This window comes from Protomyctophum parallelum, assembly GCF_964188405.1.
Source record: "Protomyctophum parallelum genome assembly, chromosome: 11".
NCBI classification, from domain to species: Eukaryota; Metazoa; Chordata; class Actinopteri; order Myctophiformes; family Myctophidae; genus Protomyctophum; species Protomyctophum parallelum.
This window is the reverse complement of record NC_139707.1, coordinates 1,010,527-1,038,360: the sequence shown is the minus strand read 5'-3', so window position 1 is coordinate 1,038,360 and position 27,834 is coordinate 1,010,527. Positions and strand designations below refer to the sequence as shown.

General features: G+C 43.5%; 1 protein-coding gene across 1 annotated transcript in view; it reads left to right on the top strand.

Moving 5' to 3' along the window:
- Nucleotides 1-7,439: 7,439 nt before the first annotated feature.
- Nucleotides 7,440-27,834, top strand: part of lrch1 (leucine-rich repeats and calponin homology (CH) domain containing 1) — a gene marked incomplete at both ends in the record, with an annotated part of 209,233 nt that continues 188,838 nt past the window's right edge. The window contains 1 exon segment of the mRNA XM_083776022.1: nt 7,440-7,740. Coding sequence (XP_083632148.1) covers nt 7,440-7,740 — 301 coding nt within the window.

Here is a 27,834-nt window from a genome sequence, read left to right as displayed (position 1 = left end):
AAAAACAGTCATTACGACCGCATCAAGGCCCGCCAAATGTTTTATTCCAAAGACTGACTAAAACTAAAACAGAAATGTGCTGCCCAAAACAACACTGTTGTCACAATGCTGTTATCTTATAGAACTATATATTTGTTGTTCTATTTGAGATGTGTTGATTAAAAACATATTTACATTTCATGCTGTTGAACGCCTTCTTTGACCCTCCTATCATGTCCTATGACCCTTCTTTGAGGGGCGCTAGTCCCTCCTATCAGCAGCTTTTCAGGGTGAGTGTGACCCTCCTCTGAACAGCTTTTCAGGGTGAGTGTGACCCTCCTATGAGCAGCTTTTCAGGGTGAGTGTGACCCTCCTATGAACAGCTTTTCAGGGTGAGTGTGACCCTCCTATGAACAGCTTTTCAGGGTGTGTGTGACCCTCCTATGAGCAGCTTTTCAGGGTGTGTGACCCTCCTATGAGCAGCTTTTCAGGGTGAGTGTGACCCTCCTATGAGCAGCTTTTCAGGGTGAGTGTGACCCTCCTCTGAGCAGCTTTTCAGGGTGAGTGTGACCCTCCTATGAGCAGCTTTTCAGGGTGAGTGTGACCCTCCTATGAGCAGCTTTTCAGGGTGAGTGTGACCCTCCTCTGAACAGCTGTTCAGGGTGAGTGTGACCCTCCTATGAGCAGCTTTTCAGGGTGAGTGTGACCCTCCTCTGAACAGCTTTTCAGGGTGAGTGTGACCCTCCTATCAGCGGTTTTTCAGGGTGAGTGTGACCCTCCTATGAACAGCTTCTCAGGGTGAGTGTGACCCTCCTCTGAGCAGCTTTTCAGGGTGAGTGTGACCCTCCTATGAGCAGCTTTTCAGGGTGAGTGTGACCAGAACGCAAACATTGAAGCTAAAAGTGAGGGCAGAAAGATTGAAGACGGAAACGGTGAGGACACAACATTGCGATTGGCCGGAATGACATTCCGGATGATTTGATTGGTTGAACACGGAAAGTGATGTATGATGAATGATAAGAGCGCCCCTCACTTCACACGGGTGTGATTTTTCTTTTTCCTAACCCATTTTGGCCTGACGTCGAAATTTTAAAAAAATCTTCAAAATCCTGAAAAACCTTATGTTTCTGTGTGCTCAATATTTCATGTCAAGGACCCCAAAATAATATGTAATTGGCCACCGACCCCCATCTGAAAATATGTTGTTCCAGGGACCCCTCAGAAGCAAAGATTTGAGTTAAAATGTTCACTCTGTAATAATATATATTCAAACATTTTCACGATTTAAGAAAAATAGCAGATCTACAAGCTCATAGCGGTGCCGCGCTATGAGCTTGTATAGATCTGCTATTTTTCAATAGCTAAAGTATAACATAATGCTTAAAACAACAAAATGGGTTAATGAAAGATGTTATACTTCCAGATTACTTCCATGTGTAACTATCATACCATGCGTTGGTACACTTTAAACTCCAGCTTCTCGCTCAAATGTTTTCAAAAACATGTTTAATTATAATAAACATAAACATTGTTTAGCTGTAAGTGAACATTGCGTGTGTGTTTACGTCGTGGCTGTCATGTTTAATTATAATAAACATAAACATCGTTTAGCTGTAAATGAACATTGCGTGTGTGTTTACGTCGTGGCTGTCATGTTTAATTATAATAAACATAAACATTGTTTAGCTGTAAATGAACATTGCGTGTGTGTTTACGTCGTGGCTGTCATGTTTAATTATAATAAACATAAACATTGTTTAGCTGTAAGTGAACATTGCGTGTGTGTTTACGTCGTGGCTGTCATGTTGGAAACGGCAGTAAATCAAGCGGGCGCAGCTGGTGCTCCGAGGCTTTGATTAGGCATCGGTCTGTGTTACGGTTACGTAAGAACTTATTTCTTACGCTCCGTAAGAACTTAATCACACCCGTGTGAAGTGAGGGGCGCTAATATATTAAAGTAATCAAAACTCATGTTGATTATATAGGTGATGTAAAACAGACATTACATTCTCTTTATTGTTAATGGCATTTAATGTTTGTGTTTAGGGACAAGATGACGTACGTTTTCCCTTCGTTGTCAAGGGTTAGGGTTAGTGGCGTTAGTACTAATGGCGTTTTGAAAACAAACACTGAACTAAAAACAAACATTAAACCTGTATATATACTCACAAACAGACCTGCTGAATTCAGCCATTGACCAATCAGAATCAAGCATTCAACCTAGCCATGTAATAAGCTATACTATAGGCCAGTGGTTCGGCACCGGCTTGTAAATCTGTTATTTTTCAATAGCTAAAGTATAACGTGATGCTTAAAACACCAAAACCACTTAAGCCCAATTTAAAAAACGGTGAAAGAATACTATAGCCGATCTACAAATCGGCTATTTTAAATATTTATTTAAACATGTCTTTAATATTTATTTAAATATAGAAAATCTTTCATATATATATATATATATATTGTAGGAAACAGACACAAATGAGGCAGATTTAATCTAATTTTGGAAAAGACTGATTTAACCAGCACAATCATTACTCACTCTCTGGTTACAGTGAAATCCTCAATGTTAATTGAAATCTAATTGTACAAATTTAACCGAAAGGGGTCCATTTGGTTATATTTGTGCACTCTGATGAATTAAATAAACACTGAGGATTTTTACTGTGTTAATTGCTAGAAACGTATAAACCACATATATACAGGAACCCTGGTGTCCCAATTCACATCACAACAGGCCAACATCCAGCTAAAACAGTCAGTCTACACTACAGGGTCTCAGATATGTGTCTCAAACACAGAACATGAGCCGGTCAATCTACACTACAGGGTCTCAGATATGTGTCTCAAACACAGAACATGAACCGGTCAATCTACACTACAGGGTCTCAGATAATTATGTGTCTCAAACACAGAACATGAGCCGGTCAATCTACACTACAGGGTCTCAGATATGTGTCTCAAACACAGAACATGAGCCGGTCAATCTACACTACAGGGTCTCAGATATGTGTCTCAAACACAGAACATGAGCCGGTCAATCTACACTACAGGGTCTCAGATATGTGTCTCAAACACAGAACATGAGCCGGTAAATCTACACTACAGGGTCTCAGATATGTGTCTCAAACACAGAACATGAGCCGGTAAATCTACACTACAGGGTCTCAGATATGTGTCTCAAACACAGAACATGAGCCGGTAAATCTGATCTTTTCGGTGAAGACATTTGGTGTAGAGGGAAAGGAGGGGTCCATGGACCCAGAGTTTCCAGTGTTCCACTTAATTCTGTTGTTAGTCGTTCAATAACATTCATTCGAGTGATCCGTGTCAGTCAATAAGTCAATAATACTGTGGGAACACAACACTGTCTGTAGTGCCTATTTCCCTTACAAGATCTCCATCCAGCCGATTCAAATGAAATAATAACCAATGGCTCTGAGCAGTAGGTGAACTCCTGCCCTGTGTTTCATACTTTTTATTAACTCCATAAAAGGTCTTCCACTGCTGGCCTGCTCGCTTTGCCTAAAGAAATGGCAACACAAAAATACTGTACCTTAATTCGACAGGCAGCCTCTGTAGACATTTTTAAAGCACAGCTCAAGACCCACTTCTACACCCTTGTCCTCACTGTATTGCATTACTGCTCTTGTTTTTTAATGTTTAAGCCTTGCTTTTCTTTTCTTTTTTTTCTCTCCATTGTTCTGTAAAGCACTTTGAGCTGCATTTCATGTCATGAAGGTACACAGAAGTCATCAAATGTAGTGTGTATGGACTGTGGCTCTGCTGTTTATATGGAATCTATGGAATAACCTGTATGGTGGGTTGGATCTTCACTAACAGAGTGTGGAAGAAAATCATTAGCTGACCGGAGATTATCTGTTCAGGTAACACAAGCAATGACTTCAACAAACACAATTACCCATATGGAAAAAAAATAGCTACATTTGTATATGTTTTACATGAAACTTGTAGTTAATATAAGTCAAAGCAGATATAAGAAACTTTTGTAAAAAATGTGTAATTTATAGGAACTATATATATATATATATATATAACAGTCAAAGCACTTTCAAGAGTTCACATATAAAATCTAGTATGTACTTTACATGACATACATGTAAATGACATATAAAACCCGTTTGTGTTTTTAACATGTTATAATTTAGCTATTGTAAAATAGAAGATCTACAAGCTCGTAGCGCGCCACTCGGTGGCGCGCTACGAGCTTGTAGATCTGCTATTTTAGAAAAATCGTTAAAATGTGGCGCAAATCATTGAATATACATTTCAGAGCGAACATTTTTAACTAAAATATTTGCTTCTGGGGGGGGGGTCCCTGGAACTACATATTTTGAGATGGGGGTCCGCTGCCCAATAGAGATAAATCTGGGGGTCCTTGACATGAAAAGGGTTGAGCACCACCACTGACATAGAAACATGTTTTTTTCTGAAAAGTGTTAGGATTTAGAAGCCTTTTTTTTTAATCGACCCCAGTCCAAAATGGATTAAAGGCTTCACATCCAATCAGACCCTAGAGAATCATCTGGGGGCATCAATCACACGCAGCCCTGAGATCAGAGACGCTCACTTTATGACCAATCAGCCGCGAGGGTTTGGACCTCCATTGTATCCATTCTCCCCATGTGTGTCAAAGAGACAATAATTGTGTTTAATCATACAGTACAGTTTGAAGGTGAAGTAAATATTCTTACTTCAAGTACACTATCTAACTTGACTAAAATAGACAAATGACGAAAAGTCTGCATCAAAGTCTCAGGCGGTCGGATGAAAGGAAACAAGCAGAGAGAGGTGAACTGAAGATCCATCGATGTATTTATTTCAATTAGTACCGAGACAAAGACAGAGGGCTTTCCGCGGCCCTTGAGTTGAGCCGCGGAGCCCAGGGCACATGACCGTACGGTCACACTGCCCCCAACAAGACTAACTCAACATTGTATTTACAGACATATATATGTGGTCTACAACAGACGGTATTTTTACATACGAATGTCATTGAGGTGCAGATAGAGTGACGTATGAGACTGGCCTCTTGGTGGAAACAATAGAGCATGCTAATTCCTGTCACACCTATGGCCGAGCCAGCTACTTACTATGCAGGATGGCTAGACCCTGCTTTTGAATGACAAAGGCAGGCCTTGCATAGACCAGAGTGACTGCAGACTTTAAGACAGACAGAACACCTTTGTACAAGAACATTTGGTTATAGAATGACGAATTATTGAGGCCATATACGACAAAGGTAAACACACATCCATGTGTTTAATCATACAGTACAGTTTGAAGGTAAACACACATCCATGTGTTTAATCATACGCTGCAGTACAGTTTGAAGGTAAACACACATCCATGTGTTTAATCATACGCTGCAGTACAGTTTGAAGGTAAACACACATCCATGTGTTTAATCATACGCTGCAGTACAGTTTGAAGGTAAACACACATCCATGTGTTTAATCATACGCTGCAGTACAGTTTGAAGGTAAACACACATCCATGCGGTGACAGTTCTGAGTAGCACGGAGTCCCAACCCGTTCCTTTTTATTATTGTTTTAAATAATAAAATAGCCTTCTACAAGCTCATGGCGAGGATGTCTGTTTTCACTATACTTTTGTGCAACACTTGATTGATGATTAAGTAGGTCATTCATTTACGAAAGAAATGGACATAAAAAATTGAAATGTGGAGTTACGAGGTTTCTGATATTTTATTCATATACTTTCAATTCTTGCCAGTTCTATTTTCCGTCACCTTTTGATGTCATCCCATCCGATGGTAACCAAGGGAGACTGTGCTGTACGACTGCTGCTGTTATGTGGCGCATTAATGTGACGGAGCCAGCCGGTCCCTGATTTTGTACTTTCCAGTTAAGTACCAGGAAAAGTACAGGAAAGTACAGGTCAATACATTCTACAAACCGTTACACCTTTTCAATCAAACCAGGGGTGGGCAACTTTGACGATGGCGAGGGCCACTATATTTCCACACTCACTCCAGAGGGGCCACAGTGCATATTACTGTCGTAGCAAAAAAATAGCCGATCTACAAGCTCAAAACGCGTCGCGCTGCAACGCGTTTTGAGCTTGTAGATCGGCTATTTTTTGCTATATTTGAATTGAAAACCTGAATAATTATTTTGCTATTTTTAAAATTGGAATCCTGAAAATTAACCTTTTTTATTTAATTTCAAATACATTTAGTTATAGTTATGTTAACTTTATGAACTGTTAATATAACTACATTGGACACAAAAAGACAATAACATGTTAATACTAGTCATTAAGTACTAGTCATTTAATACTAGTCATGAAGTAATTAAAGCAGGTTTGGAATTGTAAACAGCTGAAATCAATACTAGTCTATATCAGTATTCTGATATTAACCTGCTGGGCCGCATTAAGTGAAGGTGGGGGCCGCATGTGGCCCCCGGGCCGCCAGTTGCCCACCCCTGAATCAAACCATTCACACATTTATTTTTATGCTCATTCAAGGCAACCAAAGGTATGGCTCCCCCATATCTTGCAAGTATGATTGAACCCTACAAACCCTCCCGCGCACTCAGATCAGCCAACGCAGGGAAGCTGGAAGTACCCTCACTAAAAACGCCGGGACAACGCTCCACACGTCCCAAACTCTTCTCCCTTCTGGCTCCAAAACTGTGGAATGCACTTCCCATTGCAGTCAGAACGGCAGCATCACTCCCAATCTTCCGCCGTACTCTGAAAACCCACCTTTTCAGACTCCATCATGGCCCATAGCACTTACCCTAACCCCTTAGATAGCATTTATGTAGACTTAGATAGCATCTGATACAGACTTATAGCATGTTATGTAGACAGCACTATAATTGCATTGTATGTAGTCATAGCACGTCATAGTACATATGTATAGCATAGTAGTATATATGTATAGTTTATATGTATAGTCTCATCATATAGATATTCCACTGTTACTTTCTTAGCTTACGCATGTTTCATGATAAATGTTTTTATGTGATGTATTCCCATGCTTTTTTGTTCTTGCTTTAAATGTAAATCGCTCTGGATTAAGAGCGTCTGCTAAATGCCTAAATTGTAAAATTGTAAATTGTAAATTGTATCGCTGTCCAGCAGATGTCGCCATAGGCCCATTTAGCAGCGTTGCTTTGGGTCAGTCAGTCAGTCAGTCAGTCAGTCCAGTAACAGAGCGCACTCAGCGCAGCCGCAGTGGATACTGGAGAGGAGGAGACACGGCTAGTAGTCTGGAAGGAAATCACACCGCGCTGTGACTCTACCGCTCTCTCTCTCTCTCTCTCTCTCTCTCTGTGTGTCGGAGCTACACTTCTGGATAAACACCACCAACACCACGGAGCGTTCTCTGTCGCGATTTACAAGATAGAGAAAAGCAAAAAGCTATTAAGCAAAGCCATAGCAGGAGGAGGAGAGAGAGAGAGAGAACATGGCGACGCAAGGACCCACTGAGTCCTCCTCGTCACGCACAGTGTCCCATTCCTCCTCCTCGTCGTCCTCTCCGCTCCTTCTTCTTCAGAGTAGCGGTACCGCCGCCGCCGTCAGTGGAATAATAATGGGCTCCAGTGTGAACAGCAGCAGCCTGCTGCCGCCCAACCGCGCCTTGGAGCGGGCTCTGGAGGAGGCGGCCGCCACCGGCCGGCTCTGCCTGAGCGCCAGGAAGCTCAAAGAATTCCCCCGGACGGGGACGACCCCCGTGAGCCACGACCTCTCCGACACCGTGGACGCAGGTAATGATAACCGTAATACTACTAATAATACATTACGCACTGTCTGTCTGGCAGGTCTTATATTTACTGACCTGACAACCCCCCTCCTCTCCCTCTCTCTCTCTCTCTCTCTCTCTCTCTCTCTCTCTCTCTCTGTGGGTGGACGGGGGGGGGGGGGGGGTCTTTCATTTGGTGGTGCATGTTCAGGCAGCACAGTAACCTTTCTGCTGTGTGTGTGTGTGTGTGTGTGTGTGACAGAGAGAGAGAGAGAGAGAGAGAGAGAGAGACGTTGACTGACTGACTGACTGACTGTGGGTGGGTGTGTGTGTGTGTGTGTGTGTGTGAGAGAGAGAGAGAGAGAGAGACGTTGTGGACACCATCATTCATTCTATTCCAGCTGTGTGTGTGTGACTGACTGGCTGGCTGACTGACTGACTGACTGTGTGTGTGTGTGTGTGTGTGACTGACTGACTGACTGACTGACTGACTGTGTGTGTGTGTGTGTGTGTGTGTGTGTGTGTGTGTGTGACTGACTGACTGACTGACTGTGGGTGTGTGTGTGTGTGTGGGGGGGGACACTGTCTGTTACTGACCCTCTGGCACTGACAGACAGAGAGAGAGAGAGAGAGAGAGAGAGAGAGAGATAAAAGGTTACTTCATTGAAGTTCTGGGCATTGGAACCTTTGCTTTTGAGTGGACCAGACCATATGACTGAGTTTAGGATTATTAATATTATTAACTACTGGACTCTTATCTCGTGACCAAGGTGGAGCTATTTCATGTACAGTCTACTCTGTACAGAGTGAAATAGGGGGCCCTTAATAACGTCCTCTGGGTGTACTGTACAGTACAGTATGTGTTTATTACGAAGGAAAGAGGAATACTTCAAGAAAGAGGATGTAAGTGCCAGCTGCGCCTGATCTGGTCCTGTTATGGAATTCCCCACCACTACTTCCCCCTGGATGGCCCGAATACAGTGCAGCGGAATACAGTAGATGTTTAGCTACCAGGGGGTTGATGATGATCTGAATACAGTAGATGTTTAGCTACCAGGGGGTTGATGATGATCTGAATACAGTAGATGTTTAGCTACCAGGGGGTTGATGATGATCTGAATACAGTAGATGTTTAGCTACCAGGGGGTTGATGATGATCTGGGTGGTTGAATACAGTAGATGTTTAGCTACTGTACCAGGGGGTTGATGATGATCTGGGTGGTTGAATACAGTAGATGTTTAGCTACTGTACCAGGGGGTTGATGATGATCTGGGTGGTTGATACTAGCTGGCTATAGATGGATTTGCTTTGATGTAAATATTGAGTCTGGACTAGGAGGAGTTGGTTTGGAAGCTTTGATCAGCGGTATCAAGGAAGGACCCCCCCTTGATAATATTAAGGCCACGGATCCCCATTTGAAATGATTTTGTGCCAGGGACCGGACTTGAGCCATTCTGAACGGGAACCCATTTTGGTGTTGGCATCATGTCGTGCTTTTCGTTATTGAAAAATAGCAGATCTACAAGCTCATATCGCGCCACCGAGTGGCGCGATACGAGCTTGTAGGTCTGCTATTTTTGAAAAAAATCGAAGAACTACTGACATTTTTTTTTATCTGATCTCGGGTCAGAATGGGTTAATCAGACCAGTGTGTGTCCACTGGAAACCTCGTATGAATCTGATCTCAGGTCAGAATGGGTTAAGACTAAGAGAAGTACATCATTTTCACGACTGTATCTATACTGTATCTATACTGTATCTATACTGTATCTATACTGTAGGTGGGACTGGGGAGAATGAAACATTTCATATGATCTTAATAGTCATTGTTGTTATACATTCTCTGTCATTGGTTTACCGTCTAGCTGGTAAAACATATAATAGTGACATGTACAACTTCCAACCTGACTGTGGGTGTATGAGCTTAATGTAGCCCTGCTATCTATTTGTGTTATTTTGGAGACAAGTGGTTAAACTGTTCCTTATTCCACTGGGGGGGGATCTGCTGGAACCCCCTCAAAGGACCTCTGGGGGGTCCCCGGGTGGATCCCACTTTGAGAACCACGGATCCAACCACATTTTGGCTAAAAGGTTGGCTGATAGTGATTTTGCTTTCATGTAACTGATTCTGGACTCTGGATTATTATATGGGTTATTTATACTATATTACAAGTTATGAGCTTGTAGATCAGGGTTCCCCAATTAATTTTCCTCAAGGGCCATATTTTGACTAGTGTACCAGGCTGGGGGCCGAGTCTGCACGCGCGAGGTCGAGGTCTTGCCCTGAAAATTCATTTTCAGGGCAAGACCCCATTTGAAAAGGATGCCCAGTTTGACATGCATAGGCTACTGACCCCCATTTAATGCCATTTATATCTGGGACCCTTAAAAAAAAAAAAAAAAAAAAAAAAAACTTTTTTTCCCTCTTTTTTGGAAAATTCTTTCATGGGCCACAAGGGGGCGCTCTGTGGGCCGCAAATGGCCCGCGGGCCGCCTATTGGGGTACCATGTTGTAGATCTTCTTATTATTTTATAACAACAGGCTAAAGTAGGTTGTTTTGACTATAACGCTTGTGTCATAATGTAGGCTAACATACAGTAAGGCATACAGTAAGGCTTGTGTCATAGCGTAGGCGAACATACAGTAAGGCTTGTGTCATAATGTAGGCTAACATACAGTAAGGCTTGTGTCATAATGTAGGCTAACATACAGTAAGGCTTGTGTCATAACGTAGGCGAACATACAGTAAGGCAAACTGTCAGACTAAATGCTGTTTGGCTCGCTCTCATCGCAACGTCAACAACCCTAACCCACTGTGATGCAAGTCTCTCTCTCTCATGGTGCGTTCACAGTACGGGCAGATGAAACGATGCAATGACGCGCTCTGAGTTGATTTGGAGCAGCTACATCAGGGTTCCCCAATTAATTTTCCTCAAGGGCCATATCTTGACTAGCGTACCAGGCTGGGGGCCGAGTCTGCACGCGCGAGGTCGAGGTCTTGCCCTGAAAATTCATTTTCAGGGCAAGACCCCATTTGAAAAGGATGCCCAGTTTGACATGCATAGGCTACTGACCCCCATTCAATGCCATTTATATCTGGGACCCTTAAAAAAAAGAAAAAAAAAAGAACATTATATATTTATTTTTTTTGAAATTCTTTCATGGGCCACAAGGGGGCGCTCTGTGGGCCGCAAATGGCCCGCGGGCCGCCTATTGGGGTACCCTGAGCTACATGCATCGTTGCATGCATGTAGCTGTATCATGCAGTTACATGCATCGTTCCGTCTTTGGAGCAGCTACATGCATCGTTGCATGCATGTAGCTGTATCATGCAGTTACATGCATCGTTGCATGCATGTAGCTGTATCATGCAGTTACATGCATCGTTCCGTCTTTGGAGCAGCTACATGCATCGTTGCATGCATGTAGCTGTATCATGCAGTTACATGCATCGTTGCATGCATGTAGCTGTATCATGCAGTTACATGCATCGTTCCGTCTTTGGAGCAGCTACATGCATCGTTGCATGCATGTAGCTGTATCATGCAGTTACATGCATCGTTGCATGCATGTAGCTGTATCATGCAGTTACATGCATCGTTCCGTCTTTGGAGCAGTTACATGCATCGTTGCATGCATGTAGCTGTATCATGCAGTTACATGCATCGTTCCGTCTTTGGAGCAGCTACATGCATCGTTGCATGCATGTAGCTGTATCATGCAGTTACATGCATCGTTCCGTCTTTGGAGCAGCTACATGCATCGTTGCATGCATGTAGCTGTATCATGCAGTTACATGCATCGTTCCGTCTTTGGAGCAGCTACATGCATCGTTGCATGCATGTAGCTGTATCATGCAGTTACATGCATCGTTCCGTCTTTGGAGCAGCTACATGCATCGTTGCATGCATGTAGCTGTATCATGCAGTTACATGCATCGTTGCATGCATGTAGCTGTATCATGCAGTTACATGCATCGTTCCGTCTTTGGAGCAGCTACATGCATCGTTGCATGCATGTAGCTGTATCATGCAGTTACATGCATCGTTCCGTCTTTGGAGCAGCTACATGCATCGTTGCATGCATGTAGCTGTATCATGCAGTTACATGCATCGTTCCGTCTTTGGAGCAGTTACATGCATCGTTGCATGCATGTAGCTGTATCATGCAGTTACATGCATCGTTGCATGCATGTAGCTGTATCATGCAGTTACATGCATCGTTCCGTCTTTGGAGCAGTTACATGCATCGTTGCATGCATGTAGCTGTATCATGCAGTTACATGCATCGTTGCATGCATGTAACTGTATCATGCAGTTACATGCATCGTTCCGTCTTTGGAGCAGCTACATGCATCGTTGCATGCATGTAGCTGTATCATGCAGTTACATGCATCGTTCCGTCTTTGCAACGTTATGTCGCTGGCTTCCTTTGGCAATGAATGGTAGACTGCATCGTTTTAACCTGCCCCGTGTGAACCAAATATGGACAAAGCGTTCCCCGGGTCTAACATGGACGTAAAATGAAGCCTGTTATTCCTGCACTGTAAGTCGCCATCTTTCTAGATCCGTTTGGGCCCAGCTGGCCATTGGCTGGCTCCGTTTGGGCCCAGCTGGCCATTGGCTGGCCCAGACAACGAGGCGGGACTTCCCCCCTTCTTCTCCGTTGGTTTTTATTTTGACTCAAGTGGGTGGGGAATCCCGATCGTAGACTGTAACGGTAGCCACGCCCCTCAGAACATACGCAACTTTATGGTAATTTTTAGGGATGCACCGAAAGGGAAATTCTTGGCCGAAACCGAATACCGAATATAGGAAACAGTTGGCCGAAAACCGAATACCGAATAGCCGAATACAGCTTTGTTGTAAAGCTACCTGATTATGGCAAAAGACATGATTATGGATTTTCATAATCGATTCATCGGGCGATTATTTAAACGATTAATCGGATTATGGCACCTTTTTTGCAATTACCTTTAAAAAAAATGCTTCAAGTTATTGTAGGCATGTTGTAACTAACAATAAAGACAATATGAATACTCCTTCAAAATTAATATTTTACCCCCTTTTTAATACAATTTGATTTCATTGCCATTCCTTGTACTTGTAATGATACTGTAATCTGTAATGTTGACTGTGTATAGCTGACTGTCTTTCTTCCCATTTCTATCTCTGGGACCCCAATTTATTTTTATTTCTATTGTAAAAATCAATGTAAATTTTGAGAGTGTATTTGGTTCCATTTTTGCACTCTGTTACAGACCGGCCCCACTTGGTTTACTTCCTAACTATCTATAATTTAGCTGGAACTCCCACTATGAGAACCACTGTCCTACACAGTGTGTGGGCACGCACACGCACGCACGCACAAACACACACACACACACACACACACACACACACACACACACACACACACACACACACACACACACACACACACACACACACACACACACACACACACACACAATAGCATGCTAGCTGATAGGGGAAAACGTTCTTATTTAGCAGCCATATTAGCATGTTCTCTAGGCTCTAGTATCACATATTGCCAAAGTTAAACAGCACTGAACAACTGATCATTGTTAAGCAAAACGTTCACGGACGTTCTGCTTCTGCTTTTGCCCTGCCTGTGCCCACTTCAATGCGCTGCTGAGATTACACACAGGTGGAACATATTTGAGGAGCTAACGAGCAAGCTACTGCTAGTGTTCGTCGTAGCCTGCCTGCAAACTCACAGATTCAGACATTGGGGAGCATTTTTTGTCATACGACAAAAGAATAGACAGTGGCGGTGCTCACAAATACCATGTTTTGGGACCTGTTGATGAGCTCGCAGATTTCACGGAGCGCATCGCAGCCACAGCACAGAGCAACTTGACGCTGTGTGTGTGTGTGTGTGTGGGGGGGGGGGGGGGGGACTGAAGTTGGGAGAGAGAGAGAGGTAGATGCGGAGCGCTCTGGTTACGTTCAAGACAATCGCGTGTTGTGTTTATACCGACCCGGTGTTTTGACTATTCGGTGATATATTTTCGGCCTATTTGAGCCGAAACCGAATAGGCCGAAAATACATTTTTAGCCATTTTCGGCCGAATATTTTCGGTGGCCGAATTTTCGGTGCATCCCTAGTAATTTTTTTAATTAATGGGACCATAATTTTCCAAAAAGAATATTATGACATTAGAAATTAGACTTCAAACTAGTGACTGGAAGCAGAAAGTATTCATGACCATGTTTATTAAGGTAATACAGTCTAGGTGAAGTTGGGCCCAAATACATGGACTTCTATGGGGCTATGGGTTTTTCTGGGTCCAATGACATCGCCACAACAGGCCATTATATGAACTACGATTTCCTTAGTGGCTTCACAAAATATCTGTCTGACTGCCCCCGTGGTTAAATATCTGTCTGACTGCCCCCCTGGTTAAATATCTGTCTGACTGCCCCCCTGGTTAAATATCTGTCTGACTGCCCCCCTGGTTAAATATCTGTCTGACTGCCCCCCTGGTTAAATATCTGTCTGACTGCCCCCCTGGTTAAATATCTGTCTGACTGCCCCCCTGGTTAAATATCTGTCTGACTGCCCCCGTGACTGTGAACGCAACATTGGTGTCTTCCATCTCATATGACATCATCACACAATGGACATTCCAATGCCATGTTAAGTACTAGGGTTTCACTGTCAACATGATGACATCACACCAGTGGCTCAGGAGGTACAGTAGTAGACTAGTCTATTATAAAAAATCACACCTGTGTGAACTGAGTGTTCTCTCATTAGCAGGCAACAGTGCAGCACTAGTCTATAGCACCACTTTTGCCCCATCTCTGGTACTCATAGTCACACACACAGGTTAACCAACCAACACGGACATTGCTGTTCCTTGTAGTGGCTGCACCATTCAAAAACACATATCACTAATACATTTTAATAACATCTTTTGGATCTTATTCTTCAAAAATGATTCATAGTTGCAGTTGCAGCCCTAATGACATCACGGTGTGGACATTTCAGTGCCTAAGTTTAGTATAGGGCTTCAGCACAGCGTTAGGTCTCTGTGTGATAAGTGTGTGTGTGTGTGTGTGTGTGTGTGTGTGTGTGTGTGTGTGTGTGTGTGTGTGTGTGTGTGTGTGTGTGTGATTGAACGTTGACTGAGAGCACATGCCGCTCGGCAGCAGACGTCTACAGTCGGTTTGCAGTCTGCAAACCGTCTTTAATATGCCGATCCTCATGAATAACTTAGGACAGCGTCATATTAGGATTTAGGACACACACACGCACACACACACACACACACACACACACACACACACACACACACACACACACACACACACACACACACACACACACACACACACACACATAGAGCCCATGCTTTGCCTCTCCTCTGTCATTCCATCATGATGGATGGGGCCTGTAGCACAGCATTGATCATTGGTTCATCAACACGCCATTAGTCACAGAGCACATGCTGTGTGCAGAATGGGACTGAATTAAATAGGCAGATAAATCCTTGGTTTCAGTCTAGTTCATTCACACAATGCTCAGACCAGTTGCAGGGCAAAGTGATTCACACTCAAATCCAACTATTTCATAAAAGCAGCAGCACGAGACATTTGGTGCTGATTGGGTCCAGCAGCCAGATTGTGATATTATCTCTCTGGACGCGCGCAGCGCAGCCACGCACACACGACACATGCACCGAGAGAGAGTGACCCTCTCTCTGTGAAACGTAAAACGTAAGCGGTGTATACAAACTTAGGAAGATTAAATACAAATCACTGATTCATGCAGGTGAGGTATAGAAAGAATGTAATAATGGGTTTTCAAAAACCTCTAAGGTGGAAAGACAATAAATGCAACGATAACCAGAGCAAAATCAAGATGACGCTCACATGTGAGACCTCTGTTGGCCCATGCGTGTCTGTTTTAAGCGCTCCATTGTTGCAGTTGTTTTATGTGGTGTCTCACTGCGCCAATGAAACACATTTTCAAATATGAAACCTCATGCTTGGCACAGTGTCTCTGTGTTCACACAAAGGCACAGCTGATTTTGAGACGGTATCGTGAAAGTTAGTAATTACAATACGCCTTGCCTTGGTCAAGCTAGCTCCCTCTGTTTGTGTGAATGCTTGTCATGTAGGCTACTGTGTGTGTAGTTCCTTTTTTGAGTGGTGCAGCCACTCCAACGCACAGCAATGTGTCCCTGGGTCTGTCTGTCCGTCCGAGCACGGAACTCCAATGGGTCTGTCCACACAATAGCGATTGTTGACCACCACGTGTCACTAGCCTAACACACACACACACACACACACACACACACACACACACACACACACACACACACACACACACACACACACACACACACACACACACACACACACACACACACACACGAGAGAGGACAGTCCAATGATCTCCCACGGCGTTGTTGTTGGTTCTTGGTAGACAGCAGGAACTGGGTTCCTTGACTTTATCTGATCATTTTGCAAATATGATATCCAGGGTTCCAGATATGCCCAATTTGCCCATAATAGTAGCTAATCTATAATCAAGCTATCGCAAATAAAGTCACCCAACCTATTATCCATTCACGTCTGAGAGTGAAGGCTCTTTTGCCCAGCCCAGCACAGCACGGGTTCATAGGCTATATGGCTCCAGAAATAGCTGCTCTCGAGTCCCAAACCACCACCACCACATCTGGGCATTGTCCCAATAACATTCTGAGGCTGTATGGATGACAGATGCTTACCAAAAAACAACAATATTTTAGCTCTTAGCATAATCTCTTGTGTGATCAGTTTGCTCCTCATTTTGTCAAAGCCGATTCGCTGAGGCTTTATGTTGCCTGTAGCAGTAGGCTACTAGCATGTAGGCTCCACATTAATCAGACCAGTGTGTGTCCAGTGGAAACCTCGTATGAATCTGATCTCAGGTCAGAATGGGTTAAACAAAGATGTTGGACTTCTTGACAAAACATCAGCGATCTGTGGTCTAGGACAGCAGTTCTCAAAGAGGGTTCTGTGGACGTGGACCTCCGGCCAGGGGTCCTTCAGGGTGTTCCAAGGGGTTCCCCAAAAACGTGTTTATATGTCCTCAAAATCACTTTAACCCATTCTGACCTGAGATCAGATTCATACGAGGTTTCCACTGGACACACACTGGTCTGATTAACCCATTCTGACCTGAGATCAGATTCTAAAAAATGTCAGTCGTTCTTCGATTTTTCAAAAATAGCAGACCTACAAGCTCGTATCGCGCCACTCGGTGGCGCGCTATGAGCTTGTAGATCTGCTATTTTTCAATAGCTAAAGCATAACATGATGCTGACACCAAAATGGGTTCCCGTTCAGAATGGGTTAACCAGTTTAATCCCATATACATTAGATGTTATATAATTAGTAGATCTGCAATAATAAATAATTCATAATAATAATAATAATACATACGTGTGTGTGTGTGTGTGTTAGGGCTGCAACTAACGATTATTTTCATAATCGATTAATCGGCCGATTACTTAAACGATTAATCGGATTATGACATTTATTTAGCTATCACCTTAAAACTATATTTTAGGTTATTTTAGACATGTTCTAACTAACATATAATGCATTCAAAAATGCATTTGATTAGCTGCTGATTAGGCTGCTATGCAAATAAAAGACAAACTAATTTTAAATTAAATTAATTAAAGCAACTCATGGTGTCTTTAGGCTTATTCTGACTGCATACATTTGATTAACCCATTCTGACCGGGCACCCATTTTGGTGTCAGCATCATGTTATGCTTTAGCTATTTAAAAATAGCAGATCTACAAGCTCATATCGCGCCACCGAGTGGCGCGATACGAGCTTGTAGGTCTGCTATTTTTGAAAAAAATCGAAGAACGACTGACATTTTTAGAATCTGATCTCAGGTCAGAAGGGGTTCGTCAGACCAGTGTGTGTCCGGCGGAAACCTCGTATGAATCTGATCTCAGGTCAGAATGGGTTAAAGAATAGCTACACATGTGTCAGTCTAAAAGGAACAGTACTCTTCTGAACTCAAATAGGTCATTTACAAATAAATATTCAAGCCATATTTTTTGTTCTTGATACTATAATCGTTGTGTGTCATTATCATTAACACTGGAAAAACTATGCTTAAAAACTATGGTTAAAGGACCACTTCACCACTTTTCAACCTATCTTCATATAATAGGTCCTCACTAATAATCATGATAAAATGGCGCAATTGTTTTCTGTGTCTCATAGGAGGGCTGTGGGCAGTTTAGAAACCCGTCCACCAGTGACATCATCGATGGGGAATACAAGCTAATACAAACTGCAGGCTTTCTAGTCCTGAAAAGTTGCAATGCGAAAATGGAAGCCATCGTTCTCACGATAATGAACATCAACAATCTAAACATTTTTGTAAAAGAATCTTGTTTAAAAAATAATCTGTCTAATGATGATGTCACTGGAAGACGGTTTCTAAACTGCCCACAGCCCTCCTATGAGACACAGACTGAGTAGAAAAAAATCGTGTCATTTTATCATGATTATTAGTGAGGACCTATTATATGAAGATAGGTTGAAAAGTGGTGAAGTGGTCCTTTAAGTGGGAAATCACCTATGATAAATTGAAAAAAAAAAGAAGTTATTATTTGCTGATTAGATTAATCGATTACTAAATTATTTGACAACTAATTGAATAATCGATTCGATTACGCTCTACTGTGTGTGTGTTTCTGCCTTTATTGATGACAGGAAATGAGGAGAGAGAGAGATGGGGAGTGACACGGGGGGCAAAGGTCGTCTGGATCGCTGTCAATTCAGCGGCCAGATTTGAAATGCTTTAACCCATTCTGAACGGGAACCCATTTTGGTGTCAGCATCATGTTATGATTTAGCTATTGAAAAATAGCAGTCTGCAATTTTTGAAAAATCGAAGAGCGACTGACATTTTTAGAATCTGATCTCAGGTCAGAATGGGTTCATCAGACCAGTGTGTGTCCAGTGGAAACCTCGTATGAATCTGATCTCAGGTCAGAATGCTTTAACAACACAAATCCTGTATAGGCAGTGCAGGACACCGACGCCGAAAATATTTTGGTCGGTCGGTCCGCCACCAAATTCACGTTGTTAACCAGGATGTCATAAAAGTTCGAGAACCACTGACTGGTCTCGGACCCTTCAAAACCAGGATCAGCGTCTCACCCAGAAATCTGGCCTCAGTTGGGCTCTGAAGGCCCCAAACCACACCAATGGGACGAGACGCTTTTAGCGTTAGTCCCAGGGGTGTGATAATAATGTCCTGTTGCATGTCGACCCACTTTGGTGTGGTTTGAGCTTAGTGAGAGGTTCTGATGGGTTCCTGTGGCGTGGTGTTCCATGTTCCGTGACATCACTACTATGATGGACGGGCCTCACGTGCACAGAACACTATCGTGTGTTCACATGAAGGCATGTGCCAGTAAGGTGAGACAGGTACAGGCACACACACACACACACACACACACACACACACACACACACCCTCACACACACACACACACACACACACACACACACTGTTATGCCAATCGTGTAATAGTTCACGTCTTCATCAGAGGGGTTGGTGGTATGTCATCATCATCATATCGCCCACACACACGCGTCCCAGCTTGTCATGAAACAGAATATGTTTTCTTCACCCTCCTGTTCAACATTACCAGTCCAACACCAGCTTACTCACGCTGTCGTGTGTGTGTGTGTGTGTGTGTGTGTGTGTGTGTGTGTGTGTGTGTGTGTGTGTGTGTGTGTGTGTGTGTGTGTGTGTGTGTGTGTGTGTGTGTGTGTGTGTGTGTGTGTGTGTGTGTGTGTCCTATTAGTTTAGAGAGGGGACCCAGACTTTGGGTCTGATGTCGATACCGATTTTGGAGAGTCCTAGACCTCTGACGTTTTACTGGGGCTTTACCAGTATGGGCAGTATTTGAAATAAGTATTTGAAATACTTTTTTGTATTTTGTCATTTGTATTTCGCTGAGATGGAAGAAATGTGATGTATTTTGTATTTAAATACATTTTTTGACCCAGTATTTGTATTTTGTATCAAAATACATTTTCAATATATTTTGCCCATCAGAGATGGGCAGTATTTGAAATACATGTATTTGAAATACGTATTTGAAATACTTTTTTGTATTTTGTAATTTGTATTTCGATGGGGATGGAAGTTGTATTTTGTATTTTGTATTTAGATAAATTTTTTGACCCAGTATTTGTATTTTGTATCAAAAATACATTTTCAATGTATTTTGCCCATCTCGCTTTACAGGGTATAATCGTCATCACATTTATTTCTACTCTGGAGTACAATTCAGGGCAAGCCCTCATTTTCAATGCAGCCGAGGTTACAATACAACACAAATACATCCATTACTATTAGGGATGCACCGATCCGGCTTTTTGGCATTCGATACCGATTTCGATACATGGGGGTCCAGTATCTGCCGATACAGAGTACCGATCCGATACCCCCCACAAAGAAACGTAATAACCTATTAAGCTGTATGCCTCACTGTGTGGAGTCTGGAATCATTATTTTGTGTAAGGCAACATCAAGGCTTGACTTAAACATTACTTTCCCAACTTTGTAAAACAAAATGTAACAAACACAGATATAAATGCACTGAATTATTTATTAAATAACTGTGCAACAATTAGACCAGGTTAATGTGTGCGCAGGCTAGCCTGGCTGCATTCCACATGTTATACTGTCAATACTACACTGCTGTGTCACAGAGGAGGTAGAGTTGTTTTCATACTGTAATTACACATAATTATCGGATCGGATCGGATAATGGATCGGCCACCGATCCGATACCCGATCTAGAATTTTAGCCTGGATCGGCGCCGATCTCCGATACGAGTATCGGATCGGTGCATCCCTAATTACTATATGAACTCTGGGTAAATTACGAACTTTAAGCAGACCAACCAGTCAATACAAATAACTAAATAAAACAAAAAGTACACCTGTGTGAACTGAGCGGTCTGTACTGTACTGTACTGTACTGTACTGTACTGTACTGTACTGTACTGTACTGTACTGTACTGTCCTTTGTTTTTGGAAAAAATCTTTGAGAAATGACAGTTACCGTCTGGGCGCTTGGCAAGCTTTCCCGCGTCCGAAACGTGGGAAAGTGGGCATAACCTTTCTGCAAGTAGAACATGACCTGTACTTGCCTCTGAGACCTTAGTGTCAACCCCTGACTATGAAAATATAAAGGGCAAGGCTTAAGCAGTTTGTTGGGCTCTGGTTTCAGTGGAGCTTGGTTTGTTGACTGAGTAGCATCAGTTGAGGATGCAGGCGAACACATCATGTCATGGTGGTGGTGGGCTGCATCAGGGCCTGCCTCGCCGCCCCAAGCTGATGGACCTGATAGCTGAAGAATGCTTGTCTGTGATCGTCTCACAAGGCCATCAAATCACTAATCGATTAAATCCATCCACACTTTAATGCTTAAGAAAATAGCCGTTCTTTTTTTTTTTTTTTTTTTTTTTTAATATATTTTTTTTGCGGCTTACGCCTTTTTATTGATTTTTGAAGGGACAGACAGTAGGCTGACAGGAAACGGGAGAGAGATGGGGGGATGACATGCAGTAAAGGCCGTGTCGGGTCCGGGAGTCGAACCCGCGGCACACTGCGACTGGATTACCAGTCCGGTGCCCAGACCGTTACGCTACGGCCTGGGCCGAAAATAGCCGTTCTACAGGCTTACTTGCTGTGTTTGTAGGTTTGTCTATTTTCGGCACGACACCAGTGTTTCGTTGAAGTTTAATTTATACTTGAGGTAAACAGTCAGTCACACACATTTTAATATGTTTGTGTTTAAAGGACCACTTCACCACTTTTCAACCTATCTTCATATACTAATAATCATGATAAAACGGCACCATTTCTTTCTACTCAGTCTGTGTCTCATAGGAGGGCTGTGGTCGATTTGTTTTTACAAAGATGTTTGGATTTCAATTATCTTGAGAACGATGGCTTCCTTTTTCGCATTGCAACTTTTCACTAGGACTAGAAAGCCTACCGTTTTCTATTAGCTTGGATTCCCCATCGATGATGTCACTGGTGGACGTGTTTGTGAACTGCCCACATCTCTCCTATGAGACACAGAATTAGTAGAAAAAGTTGTGCCATTTTTTTTTTTTTTTTTTAAGATATTTTTTTGCGGCTTACGCCTTTTATTGATTTTTTTAAGGGACAGATAGTAGGCTGACAGGAAACGGGAGAGAGATGGGGGGGTGACATGCGGTAAAGGCCGTGTCGGGTTCGGGAGTCGAACCCGCGGCACACCGCGACTGGATCACCAGTCCGGTGCCCAGACCGTTACGCTACGGCCTGGGCCAAGTTGTGCCATTTTATCATGATTATTAGTGAGGACCTATTATATGAAGATCTGAATAAACAGCATGATAACAGTTGGTGTGTTGCTCGGGGCCTCTGGGTCATCGCAGGGAAATGTCTTGTGAGCTTGTAGATCGGCTATTTTTGTCATGTAAAGTAAACCGTGCCGAGCCATGGGCAGGAGCCTACCTCCTGTAGAGTGAGGCAGCTTGATGGACATGGACACGACGCTAGTATTCCCCCATTCCAAACCTTGATGCTGGGTGCCAAGCAGGGAGGCACAGGGTCCCATCTTTTGTCTCTGATATGACCCGGCCGGGGATCCAACCCCCGACCTCCCAGTCTCAAGGTGGACACTTAAACCATTCTGACCTGAGATCAGATTCTAAAAGTGTCTTAGATTTTTCAAAAATAGCAGACCTACAAGCTTGTATCGCGCCACTCGGTGGCGCGATATGAGCTTGTAGATCTGCTATTTTTCAATAGCTAAAGCATAACATGATGCTGACACCAAAATGGGTTCCCGTTCAGAAATCCACTGAGCTGTTTTTTTTATAGATTTTTGCCATGATGTGACACCAGCAAACGAAGTGTCAATCTGATTTAACCCTCTAAGACCCAGCGTTGCTTTTTAGCAACAAATTTATTTTAATTAATTACTAAATTATTATTCTTTTTTTCTGTTCTTTTTTCACCTAAACGTCATCAGTGATGTTCATTGCAATGCCATTTCAATGCCATTGGTCATGATATTTGCATATAAATACCCCCCACAGAGGCTGAAATTCACACAAATAAAAAATGTCTGGACTCTGTGCGATTTTGAACATTACAAATTTTGTTAACCTAAGACTTTTGACCTTTACCCTAATAAAAGTAGGTAAAATAATTGATAAAATCACTGCATTTTGAGCTGCCTGCATCAGTTCAGTTACCTTTCATGAGTGGTTTGTGTGTGTGTGTGTGTGTGTGTGTGTGTGTGTGTGTGTGTGTGTGTGTGTGTGTGTGTGTGTGTGTGTGTGTGTGTGTGTGTGTGTGTGTGTGTGTGTGTGTGTGTGTGTGTGTGTGTGTGCGCGCTCATGCGTGTTAGTTTTGTGAAACTGAGAGACGATTTGCTTACAGTAGCAGCTTGCATCAGCCTCCCTGCCCTCCCACCATGTTCTCATCAGGAGACAAGAGGCATTTCTGCATTACTGTCAGCGTTTCAAATGGTCCGACGCTCACACGCACACGCACTCGCTCACTCTACACACGCACTCGCTCACTCTGCACACGCACACGCACTCGCTCACTCTGCACACGCACACGCACTCGCTCACTCTGCACACGCACTCGCTCACTCTACACACGCACACGCACTCGCTCACTCTGCACACGCACTCGCTCACTCTGCACATGCACACGCACTCGCTCACTCTACACACGCACACACTCGCTCACTCTACACACGCACTCGCTCACTCTACACACGCACTCGCTCACTCTACACACGCACTCGCTCACTCTACACACGCACTCGCTCACTCTACACACGCACACGCACTCGCTCACTCTGCACACGCACTCGCTCACTCTGCACACGCACACACTCGCTCACTCTACACACGCACACACTCGCTCACTCTACACACGCACTCGCTCACTCTGCACACGCACTCGCTCACTCTACACACGCACGAACACAACATATGCATGGAGCTAAACGTGGGCCATGCACTGTGATCTTGACCTTTACCCAAAGAATGAATCAATAGATCCTCCTGACCCCTGCTGCCCCAAGTCACCTGCCAAGAGACAGACAGACAGACAGACAGACAGACAGACAGACGCCAGTGATTACAAGGCACCTAGCCTGACCTAAGCAGAGACATTTCTGGCCTAGAGGGGGCGGGTCGCGGCTCAGAAAAACGCGCACCCTGATTGGATCTCATCGATCTGTCCGTCACCCCCGGCCCCTCCTCTCCCCCCTAGTGCAGCGCTACGTCACATCATTTAGAGCGACGCCCACCCGGGAAGGGTTGACTCCCACTTTTAGACTGGATCAGCCCACGGCTTTTTCCAGGCTTTCATCTTTCGCGCAGACGAAATGAAAGCCTGGGTATCGAGGCTACAAGGCACCCTGCTCCTCTGCTGGGTGTGGGTATAAAAACATGTCGTACACACAATACAGATTAGAAATCCCAAACACACACAGCCACTGGGTTAGAGAGAGATAGACTGGTCTGCGTCGATAGGAATGTGGTTTTACAAGGATCTGTTTGTGTTTGTTTAAGTTCCCAAGGAAGGCACATCATGGATCTACCTTTTGTCTACAGTACTGAAGGTTGGTCTGCTTGTGCATCGGGGCTGGTGGCTGGTGAGAACCCATCTGATAATAACTGATGTGCAGTTAGTTACAGTATAACGGTTGTAATCTTGTGAAACAAGCTTGTAAATATCTGGAAATTGGAAAACCCCTTATTTGTATTGTAAATAAGATACGTAACGAGAGACCCTACGGCTGTGCCGTTTGTACATAAGCTGATAGACCCTACGAGTGTGCTGTGTGTGCCTTAACCCATTCTGAACGGGAACCCATTTTGGTGTCAGCATCATGTTATGCTTTAGCTATTGAAAAATAGCAGATCTACAAGCTCGTAGCGCGCCACCGAGTGGCGCGCTACGAGCTTGTAGGTCTGCTATTTTTGAAAAATCGAAGAACGACTGTGACATTTTTAGAATCTGATCTCAGGTCAGAATGGGTTCATCAGACCAGTGTGTGTCCAGTGGAAACCTCGTATGAATCTGATCTCAGGTCAGAATAAGTTAACCCTCGACCCCCCCCCCCCCCCTCTTCTTTGTTTTCTTATGTCACGTTTGGAAGTTTGGAACTTAAATGCACAGCAATGAATTCACCCACTTTTCTTTGTACCGCATTATAAATAATGAACATTAATATAAAGACCAATTATATGAAGATGGGTTGAAAATGGGGTTGAGTGGTCCTGAATCCTGTGTTGTTATAACCGCAGTGCAGACTATGGGAAACATTTTAATAGTTTTAGTAGTTTTTATTGCCCCAACTGCATCTGATTGTAGCTATAGCCTACAATCAGGCAATAAAAACTGCTATGGCTTCACACAGATGTTGTGTAGTAGATTGGAAGTGCGTTTCCCATTGAAGAAGAAGTGCGTTTCCCATTGAAGAAGAAGTGCGTTTCCCATTGAAGAAGAAGTGCGTTTCCCATTGAAGAAGAAGAAGTGTGTATTGTGTAATTTGTGTACGGTTTGTCAGACCATGTGATGTCGGGGTGTGACATCATGAACCTCCCGGAGTTAATGATGACATCACCTTCCCTCGCATTCCTGGGAATCCACAGCTTCCTCCTTTCCTCTTTGTGTGTGTGTGTGTGTGTGTGTGCGTGTGTGTGTGTGTGTGTGTGTGTGTGTGTAGGAAGCCAGTTGGGGTGTGGGAGATGGGAGGGTCTCGTCTGTCCATTCTATCAATCACACTTGATCATATTGACGACTCGTACACGCACACACACACACACACACACACACACACACACACATACACACACACACACACACACACACACACACACACACACACACACACACACACACACACACACACAACAACTGATTGTGCTTTATTATGAACGATATACGACATCCATTCAAAATGTTTTTGATCCAGCAACATTCACTGTGCATAATGACATTGTCGAATCGAAAAACAAAGACATTCAATTTTTATAATAGTCTGATCGGCCACTTAACGTTGTAGTATATTATTATCCAATGGTGTTGGACGTGGCGTACATAAAATGTGACACATTGTGTGAGCTTGTAAATTAGCTATTTTCACTACTTTAACCCATTCTGAACGGGCACCCATTTTGGTGTTGGCATCATGTTATGCTTTATCTATTGAAAAATAGCAGATCTACAAGCTCATATCGCGAGTGGTGCGATACGAGCTTGTAGGTCTGCTATTTTTTTTAAATCGAAGAACGACTGACATTCTTTTAATCTGATCTCAGGTCAGAATGGGTTATTATCAGACCAGTGTGTGTCCAGTGGAAACCTCGTATGAATCTGATCTCGGGTCAGAATGGGTTAACATTGTAATTGTTAATTCATTGCAATCGAGGCAAAAACGCTGGAAGTATCGGAGACGCTGATTTGAAGGCTTATTATTTCCCGGCCCTAAAACCTAACCTCACCCTGAGAGCCATCAGCATTATGCTGACGGTAATGCTGAGAGACGCACGGGGGGGTCGTGAAGGAGGACAGACGAGCACACTGAAGCTCAGGCTCTAATGAATAGTTAATGCACCATTTAATGGTCTCCTTCTGACCAGCTGTCAATTACTTTAGAGACCCTAGACAGCCAAGAGCAGCAGCAGGGGGACAGAGTAGAATAGAACATACTTTAGAGACCCTAGACAGCCGAGAGCAGCAGGGGGACAGAGTAGAATAGAACAGAACAGAACAGAACGGAGTAGACCAGCACAGTTGGTACTCAATATTTTCTGGAGCATGGCCCAGTTGAAAAGCGGCACCCACCATGTGACTGCCAGCATTGTTCCATAGTCTGTATCCATTCCAGTGCCGAAAGGTATTTTCAGTGAGGTGCCTTTAATTCATTGCAAAACTTCCCCTGGGCCTCTTAATCGAAAGTGTACCTACCTAGGTACACGGACGTTGCTGGATGTAGGAGTGGTTGCACCACTCAAAAAGAAAAATTGTTGGAAAGGCAATATTGTCATCCAAACAGGACAGAGCTATAGGCCTACCAAAGTGTGCCTGGGATGTGTCTGTGTAGCTGCATGACTGAGAGGAGTGTGAGTGACTGAGTGGAGATTGATTCCAATCCAGATACAGGTTTGGAGGATTTAGCCGGTGTTTAGCAGGTGAATTCACCTAATCGGACCTATAGGCTGGGGTTGCTATGGTGATCAATTGGCTCAACAGTGGTCCAGGGACCACCAGTGGTCCTCATTTTTTTAGCCGGACGGAGTGAGTAATGGCGGCTTTCAGAAACGGAAGCAGGCACAACGCTAGGGGAGGAGGGGGTACTATTGGCAAAATGTAAGTAAATAAAAGATGCACATTGAAGGTGGAGAATGTAGTCTATGTTGGTGACAGAGCACAGAATCCAGATCAATGTAGTCTAAAGGAGTCTATGTTGGTGACAGAGCACAGAATCCAGATCAATGTAGTCTAAAGGAGTCTATGTTGGTGACAGAGCACAGAATCCAGATCAATGTAGTCTAAAGGAGTCTATGTTGGTGACAGAGCACAGAATCCAGATCAATGTAGTCTATGTTGGTGACAGAGCACAGAATCCAGATCAATGTAGTCTAAAGGAGTCTATGTTGGTGACAGAGCACAGAATCCAGATCAATGTAGTCTAAAGGAGTCTATGTTGGTGACAGAGCACAGAATCCAGATCAATGTATTCTATGTTGGTGACAGAGCACAGAATCCAGATCAATGTGGTGGAGAAAGGAGTCTATGTTGGTGACAGAGCACAGAATCCAGATCAATGTAGTCTATGTTGGTGACAGAGCACAGAATCCAGATCAATGTAGTCTATGTTGGTGACAGAGCACAGAATCCAGATCAATGGAGTCTATGTTGGTGACAGAGCACAGAATCCAGATCAATGTAGTCTAAGGAGTCTATGTTGGTGACAGAGCACAGAATCCAGATCAATGTAGTCTAAAGGAGTCTATGTTGG